This window comes from Lontra canadensis, unplaced genomic scaffold, assembly GCF_010015895.1.
Source record: "Lontra canadensis isolate GAN:19392208 unplaced genomic scaffold, GSC_riverotter_1.0 scaffold43, whole genome shotgun sequence".
In the NCBI taxonomy this organism is placed as follows: domain Eukaryota; kingdom Metazoa; phylum Chordata; class Mammalia; order Carnivora; family Mustelidae; genus Lontra; species Lontra canadensis.
This window is the reverse complement of record NW_022631037.1, coordinates 12,310,289-12,318,762: the sequence shown is the minus strand read 5'-3', so window position 1 is coordinate 12,318,762 and position 8,474 is coordinate 12,310,289. Positions and strand designations below refer to the sequence as shown.

Below are 8,474 nucleotides of genomic sequence, written 5' to 3'. Positions count from 1 at the left end.
ATTGGCCGCTGGGTTCCTCTATTCTCGCTCTAATTGGCCTCGCTCCCGGAAAACTCCAACCAATGGTCTCTCCGCGCCTGTCTCCCTCCTCCGACCCCGAGCTCCCATTGGCTCCAAGGACTTAGGACCTGTTAGCAGGGGAATTCTTCCGTCCCCCGGGTAAACTCCCGGGCTGAAAAATTGGTTCCGAATCCAACGGAACCCAGAGCTGGGCGACGGCAGGTCACGTGGCTGGCGGCCTCATGACGTGCGGATTGCGAGGCGTCACCGTGACGTTCGGGCGACCTGCCGAGTGGCCCCGCTACCTCCACCACCTGTACGGTGGCGGTGTCAGCATGGACCTGGGCCCGATGCGCAAGAGTTACCGCGGGGACCGAGAGGTGCGGCCACCTGGGCAAGACCTCCCGCAGGGCGGGGAAGGAGCCCCACGGGGTGGGATTGGGGTCACCCCCGTAGGAGAAGGGGGTTCCAAGACAACCAGGGGGGGTAAGGGGCTCTGGGGAACAAGGATGAAGAGAGGCTGCGGGTTGCCGCGGGTGAGAACGCCAGCTCTGGAGAGGCCTCGGGGTGGGATCCTGCCACTCACGAGTGCGTCACTTTTACAACCTCTCTGGGCCTCAGTTTCCTCACCTGGGAAGTGAGTACCTAACTCGCAGGGATGTTGTGGACTTTGATATTTGCAAAGTGCTTAGAACAGTGATAATCAGCTTCTAAATATTTGATAAGTAACACATAGGGGAGGGGTACTGACTCATGGAAGGAGGGAAGGAGAGAGCGCCTAGTCAGTACCCGTCAGTACCTTTCCTTCCCCTTTGGAGAAGCTCTTTTCCTTTTCCCTCCTTGGAGGAAAAACCAACTGTTTTAGAATTGAGGCCCGAGCTGCAGTTTCTAAATCTAGTTGCGTGTGAGCATTTCCAGAAATAGTTGTTAAACATGCAGTTTTTCACCGAACCTCAGACCTATGGAGAATTTGTGGGGGTTGAGACCAGGAATATGGCTTTTTTCTTTTATGCTCCCCAGGTGATAGGTTTGATGCTCATGACATGAAACTCTGATTCATCCATCACTGCTGTGGGACCTGGCGAGTTATGCCACGTTTTTTTATGCCTCTGTCCTCACCTGTAAAATGGAGCTAGCAGAACCTATTTCCTGGGTACTGTTTTTTGTTACGAACAGTGCCTGGAACAGTACCACATACACAGTAAGAGTTATATGTGTTCATTAAATAAAACTCTCTTTTCCCAGGCATTTGAGGAAACTCAGCTGACTTCCCTGGACCCCATGAAGCAGTTTGCTGCCTGGTTTGAGGAGGCCGTTCAGTGTCCTGACATAGGGGAAGCCAATGCCATGTGTCTGGCTACCTGCACCAGGTGGGCATAGCCGTGGGCCCGTCTGTGGGTGGGTACTGGTGAAGTAAGAAACTAGGAAGCTCTCAACTTGGTGGAATGCAAATTTATGGTTATAGCTGTGTTACTAACATGCTGTGTGACCTCAGGCAAGTTACTTGTCCTCTCTGGGCCTCTCTGTCCTTACCTGTAAACCAAAGATCAGACTTTACTTAATTCCATTTCAGTAATAAAAATGTAGTCCCTCATTCATCTCTGCCCCTGATGCTCTCACCCCCAACACCCATGTCTCCCTTATCTCCCCATTTACCCAATTCCCACCTGTCCTTTAAAAGCTTAAATGGAACTTCTCCATAAAGCTCTCTACCTCTCCTGAAATCTAGCGTAGTGCTTGGTTGTATTATGTATTTGACAATCAGTCATATAACCTTGAGACACCTCTTACATTAGCCTGTTATTCAACTCTTGTCCCCACTCATTAAAGTGTAAGGTCTTGGGGTGCCTGGGTGGCTCATTGGGGTAAGCATCTGACTCTTGGTTTCAGCTCACGTCATGATCTCAGGGTTCTGGGATTGAGCCGCCAGGGTTGCTGCTCAGTGGGGAGTCTGCTTCTCCCTTTCCCTCTGCTCCTCCCCAACGCCCCAGCTCATACTCTCTCTCTCTCTCTCTCTCTCAAATAAATAAAATCTTTAAAAAAAAGTGTAAGGCCTTGAAGGCAGGGCTCTGGTACTGTGCCCCAGGATATTCCCCAGAGTCTGAGCAGAGGTCCTAATATAACTGCCCTTTCTGTGATCGCTAAGCCCTGGCTGATTGTGTCATTGTTGGTCACTGCCCCAAGAGCCTTGTTAACCTGCTAGGTAATAAAATACCACTGACTGGTAGGTGTAACCAGCAGAGATTTATTTCCTCACAGCTCTGAGAGCTAAAAGTCCAAGATCAAGGTGCTGTCAGGATGGGTTCCTTGTGAGGCCTCTCTTTCTGGCTTGTAGATGGCCACCTTTTTGCTGTGTCATTGCGTGGCCTTTCCATGGTACATGCAGGGGATGGGAGGGAGGAAGGGAGGGAGAAGGAGAGAGAGAGACAGAGATCTTTCTGGACACCAGGCCTATTGGATTAGAGTCTTACCTTTATGACCTCATTTAATCTTAATTATCTCTCTAAAAGCGCTGTCTCCAAATAGAGCCACTTTGGGGGGCTTCAACATAGAATTTTAGGGAGACACAGTTCCGTCTATGACAACTCCCAGGCAGCAGTGTCCTGCCCATACCTCTAGGACAGATCCTCAGGGTGGGGGTGGGGTGGCCACGGGTAGCTGGCACCCCCTGACAGTGCAGAATAAGAAGGCAGAGGCATGGGGAGCGCAGGGGAGCACCTGGGGAGAGGGGTGGTAGCAAGGACAACGACATGGGCTCTGACCACACGCTCTGGTCTTTGCCCAGAGACGGAAAACCCTCTGCCCGCATGGTGCTGCTGAAGGGCTTTGGCAAGGATGGCTTCCGCTTCTTCACTAACTTCGAGAGTCGGAAGGGAAAAGAGCTGGTGAGGGGCCCGCAGGGGCCAGCCCTGGCTTCCTTCATCACCCTCTGGTGCCACCCCCGCCACATCCCACTTGCTGGCTGTGCTCAGGCGCCGTCCTGCCTGCGGGCCTTGGCACTTGCCCTTCTCTCTGCTGTGAAGGAGTGCTCTCTCTGACCACCCCATCTCTGTCATCTGCTTCCCTAAGTAGCTCCTGACCCTTTGGCTCTCAGCTCCCGTGTAACCTCCTCGGGAAAGTCCTCGATCCCCGTGCCACATCAGCTGTTCACCCTCGTGGTAACTTGTAACTTTACTTGCTGCCTTGTTTTCCGTTGGTAACTGTGCCTTTGTTCTGTTACGTGATTGAGATTTGTCTCCTCCACTAAACACCCAGGAAGCTCTGTGGCGGCAGAGGCTGCATTCATTGTACGCCCGGTGTTCCCTCTGCGCCTCTCCTGGTGTCAAGCCCAGAGTTGATCCTTTGTGTGCGTTCGACTTATGAATCCGAAGGACTCCCCAAGCCCATGGCACCCGTAGATGCATTTCTGCGGACTTGCACATCTATGGATGAGAGAAATGGCAGAGCCTCACTTTGGAGTCCGTCTGGCTCAGGTTCTCAGTGCGGCTCTAGCACTTCCTGTGTGAGCTTGGGGCAGGTTCCTTAACCTGTCTGAGTCTGCCTCCACCCCTGGAAAAGTAGGCCTACCTTTGAGTGTTTAGATGAGATGTGACAGTGAATGCCTGCCCCGTGGGTCTGCACGCTGCAGGCTTCCTGCCTCCTTTCTGCATGGTGGAGGTATTCTCCCTGCTGTTCAGATGGCCGTCTGTGAGTTCTCTTTCATTTCCAGGACTCCAATCCCTTTGCTTCCCTTGTCTTCTACTGGGAGCCCCTCAACCGTCAGGTGAGTGAGCATTCCCGGGACATCCTGGGGCTCGCTATGGAGGAGCCCAGTGGAGGGCATCAGGCCAGGCAGACATCCTGTCTCTCTTAATGAGCTGGCCTAGTTGGAGCCGGCAGTGGTGGGGCAGTGGAGAAGGGAAGAAAGAGAGGAAGGGGACCTGTGTTGGTGGGGAGGGCAGATGGCGATGAATGCCATCTAGCCAGGGCCGTCCCTGAGCAGGTGCGTGTGGAGGGCTCTGTGAAGAAGCTGCCCGAAGAGGAGGCTGAGTGCTACTTCCACTCCCGCCCTAAGAGCAGCCAAATCGGGGCTGTGGTCAGTAACCAGAGTTCTGTGATCCCCGATCGGGAGGTGAGTTGGGTTCCTCCTTGGTTCTCTGGGTGGCAGGGGCCTTAGCTCATCCCCCAGCGGATGTTCACTAGAAGTGCCAGGGCCCACCCTCTCCAGCAAAATGAAGGGGTGGTCTCCTTGTGGAAGTGGGGGAAATAGACTTCCTTTGTCTGACCCTCTGGTTGGACTATGCTCCGAGAGGAGAAAGGCCAGCCTCTCTTGCTCACCTGCGTCCCCTGGGCCACGGCACGTGCTTAGTAAACGGTTAGTAAGTGAATCACTGACTCAGTCCAGGCCTTCCTGTGTTTCCTTCCCCTGGACAGTATCTGAGAAAGAAGAATGAGGAACTGGAGCAGCTCTACCAAGAGCAAGAGGTGCCAAAGCCGAAGTACTGGTGAGTTATCGATAGCTGGTGGCCGTCCAGGCCGGGGCACAGAACCTTCATGTTTACTCAAAACCGCTCTATCTGTGGCATTACAGACCTACTCCCCGCCTCCCCACCACCCAAACATCATCAGATTCATCCTTCCGACTTCCATCAAGGGGCCCTGGGATGGGCTGGGATGGGGACCCCAAGGGTGGGGGCGGTGTCCTGCTGGAAAATTGCACAGAGCACCAAACCCGCTGCTTCTTCTTGAAGGGGTGGCTACATCCTATACCCGCGAGTGATGGAGTTCTGGCAGGGCCAAACCAACCGTCTGCATGACCGGATCCTCTTCCGGCGGGGCCTGCCGACAGGAGACTCCCCTTTGGGGCCCATGACCCACCGTGGGGAGGAAGACTGGCTGTACGAGAGGCTCGCACCCTGACTCGAAGTCTGCTGGCGCCTGCTGGAGCTGGCGCGGGGTGCTAAGAGAGGGTGTGGGATGGTGGGCGTGACCTTCTAGACTCAACCCATTTCCTTCCCCACTCCTTATATTTAAAGCTCTTCAGAGTTTAAGCTCCAAATTCTGTATCTTTAGTTGGCTCTCAAGTAGGTAGTCTAGTGGAGCGTAAACAGTGGCAGAGAGAATCACAAATGGGGAAAAAAAAAAATCCCATAATTATTTTCTTGACCTTGAATATGATTTATTGGAATAGCTCCCTCTAGAGGTAGTAGCTGGTGTGGTTCCCTTTTCCCCGGACCTGGGGCGGGTCCCTGCTGCCCTGTTAGGGTGTGACTGGGTCATACTGCCCGGAGCAGACTGGTTCCAGCCTAAGCACCCAAGACAGTGTTTGACAGGGAGAGACCCAGAGCGTGAGAGGCATTTTAGCAAGACCTTAATGGCAGCCAAGAAGCAACAGTTTCCAGCCACTTCTCTTGTCATTCCCTGAGTGACCCTTGGATCCCTCCTCCCCACGTGTGGGCTGTGTTAACTCCTCCTGCCTCAAAACACCCATTATCCCTTTTTTGTTTGTTTTGTTTTTTTAAAAGGAAGTTTTTGGCTTAAACTAGCCAGAATCAATTTCTGTTGCTTGCAACTAAAAGAAACTTCATTAACTTACTAATAGGATATATATATATTTTTTTATTTGACAGAGATCACAAGTAGGCAGAGAGGCAGGCAGAGAGAGAGGGGGAAGCCGGCTCCCCGCTGAGCAGAGAGCCCGATGTGGGGCTTGATCCCAGGACCCTGAGATCATGACCTGAGCTGAAGGCAGAGGCTTTAACCCACTGAGCCACCCAGGCACCCCTCTAATAGGATATTTTTATAGCCCTGTACCCTACTGATAACTGCTTCCCTTTATCTGAAGCACAACAACGTGGAAAAGAGATTAAATGTATTCTCTGGAGCTCCAGAGGACCCAGAGGTGGGAGTTGCATGGACGTAGGTTTCCTCTCAGTTGGGGGAGAGACTTGAGACAACCATGATCGAGTAATCGGGAGTGGGCTACCTAGTTAGGTAGCAAGTGTCTCTAGAAGTATTCGATCCCAGGGAGTCAGGAGTTTTATAGAAGGGCTTCATGACTTGTACCTACGAGCCAGGCAGATTTCAGTCAAGCTTTACTTTCCATGTTCGTTTCTGAGAACAACATACGTGTGTGTGTGTGCGCGCACGCACACATACACAGATGTCTGTTTCATTTTCCAGGTATAGAATTGTTACAGAGATACGTTTCAGTACTCATGGATCCCCTTCAGCTGCTCCCCTCCTCTGTGGGGGATGACTCCTAGACGCGGGTTTCCATCCCTGCTGGAATTACCCAGGAAGCGTTTGTCACACATGGTTTCACTGGTCTGAGTGAGGTCTGAACTTTGGGGAACGTAAAAGCTCCCCAGGGACTTCTGTGCAGCCAAAAGTTGAGACCCCCGATTTTAGATCCTCACTACTCTGTGTGGTCCACAGACCAGCAGCCCCACCACTTAGGAGCCCACCCTCAGCCCACCCATGAATCCCGTCCTGCATTTAATAAGCCCCCACCCCAGGTGACCGGTTTCAGTGTCCCCCACCTCCACAAAGCAATGACTTCCCACCCTTACCATGGGATTCCTCATCAGGCCTGGACTGAGGCCCGCGCTGAACTGTGTTTGCACACTTCTTGAGCACAAGTCTGGTGACCAAGGACAGCTTGAACGAATGGCCTCCAGGCTGTGGAGGGGAGCCAGGCTGGGTAAATGTTTGCTGTGACTAAGCCAGAATCTGAGAACTGTTATTTTGCGCGTTGGCATGGAACTCGCCAGCTCTGTAAACTGTTTCATTCCTCTGTGTGAGCGTGTGCGCTGCTTACGTGCTGCCATTCATGGGCTCCACCCAGGAGGCCCCTGTGGGGGGTTGATCCCCCTCTTAAGCCTGAGTGTGGGAAGGCACGATGCTAATCCTATGGCCACCAAAGGAGATGGTGCTGGGGTGCCCTTCTCTGCCTTGTCCCATTACTAGGAGCTCTGTATTCCCCACCCCCTATCTGAGCCTGGGTTCAGCTGTTCCTCTCCTGTTCTTTGACAATCACTGTGCCAAGTCTGTAATAAAACTTGTTCAGCCGTGTGTGATATTAATGTTCAACCTGGCCCAGCCGCATCCTCGCATCCCCCACCAGCCTAGGAAGGAGGGAGTTGGGGGCTTAAGGGCCCCCCTCCCCCCTCAACTCCACCTCTCCATAGTGGTTGGATGGCCAGCAGGGGGAGCCCACCGCCCAAAGTTGACCCCTCAGGGGCAGTGCAGGCCAGTTGGAGCCTGCCCCTCCTGCCCCCCCCCCCCCCCCCCCCCCCCCCCCCCGTTGGGTCGTGTCCCAGTGAAACTGTGGTCGATAACCCATAGCCTCTCACAGCTCCAGCCCATATTTGCACTCTCGGTTCCTCCTCCTCTGGCCTTGTGGAAGTTTGCAAGTGCCTCCCTCTGACTCCCTGGCCAGCCAGATTTCCCTTTGGCTTTTAGTACACACCCACCCCCTGCCCCCCAGCTTAGGGGTAACTGGGATTTCCATGGAAGGTTCCTGCGGACATCAGAGACTAGAGCAGGATCTCACGCACCAGGGGTAATAGTGGCCATGTGGTGTCATTATTGGATAGAAGCCGGGCCGGGAGGCCCAGGGCCCAGGCTCATCCCCAAACCCTCCTCCCTCAAGCAATCTCAGGATGGGCGGAAGTGGTCTGATGTCTCAGAGGACACTCAGCCTCTGAGCTGGTTAGCTTTCCCCTACTGGTGCCAGAATCAGGTTTCTAAAACCCAGGCCATTACCCTCTGCCACCCTACCTCCCCTTCTGCAGAAGGTGACTGGACTCCTTTCTCTGCTCTGAGCCTCAGTTTCCCATCCCCCGAGCAGAGGCAGATCAAGCATGGAGGGGGCCGTGGGCCGCAGTCATGGGCACACACCAGCTCGGGTTTCAGTCCCGGCTCCACCATGGCAAGCAAGTGCCCTCACTTCTCCACCTCAACTAACTCAGCTGGAAAATGGGGATAATGACAGCACCTGTCTCAAGGTGATGAGGGGACTGACCGAGGAACCTCACGGAGTACTTGCCACAGGGCCTGGTCCACTATAAACTCTTAGTAAACACTGGCTATTCACAGTGGACAGGACTAGAGTAGGGGGAAGTCGGGTCCTCCATGGGACACTTCACGGATTGGGTAATTGGAAGGACCCTAAAAGTTCTACGAGGTGGGAGGGATAGGAAAAGAGGCCTGGGGAACAGCAGCTTACCTGAACCAGCCCACCTTCCCTCCCTCCAGCTCCTGGTGTCACTCATCCTCACAGTTCCCCCTAGCCTGGGTGAGGCCACCCAACAAAGGCCCCCTTGTATGTTTTGTTTGTTTTGTTAATAAATTTCCTGAGCAACACTCCCTGGGGTGGAGTGGCCCGACAGCCCGCAAGGAACTGACCTGGAAGCTGCATTACCACATTATTTAGTGGCCACCTTGGTTTCTCCCTGTTCCCACCAAGAGCTCCAGAGATGTGTCCAATTTTT

The 8,474-nt window shown here is 53.6% G+C and overlaps 1 protein-coding gene across 4 annotated transcripts; it reads left to right on the top strand.

Annotated features, from left to right (window-relative positions):
• The first annotated feature begins 130 nt into the window (after positions 1-130).
• Positions 131-7,053, top strand: PNPO (pyridoxamine 5'-phosphate oxidase). Of its 4 annotated transcripts, none has more exons than XR_004384270.1 (8): positions 131-380; positions 1,246-1,370; positions 2,786-2,885; positions 3,710-3,763; positions 3,983-4,111; positions 4,414-4,484; positions 4,731-4,949; positions 6,163-7,053. XR_004384270.1 is itself a non-coding variant. In XM_032871397.1 (8 exons), the coding sequence occupies exons 1-7, from the start codon at positions 243-245 to the stop codon at positions 4,897-4,899; spliced, it is 786 nt and encodes a 261-aa protein (XP_032727288.1). In that variant the 5' UTR covers positions 131-242; the 3' UTR covers positions 4,900-4,931; positions 6,158-7,053. The 4 variants fall into 4 exon arrangements, 3 of the variants coding, with proteins under 3 accessions (XP_032727288.1, XP_032727286.1, XP_032727287.1); XM_032871397.1 differs by having other exon boundaries at positions 4,731-4,931; positions 6,158-7,053; XM_032871395.1 differs by having other exon boundaries at positions 4,731-4,933; positions 6,140-7,053.
• Positions 7,054-8,474: the final 1,421 nt, after the last annotated feature.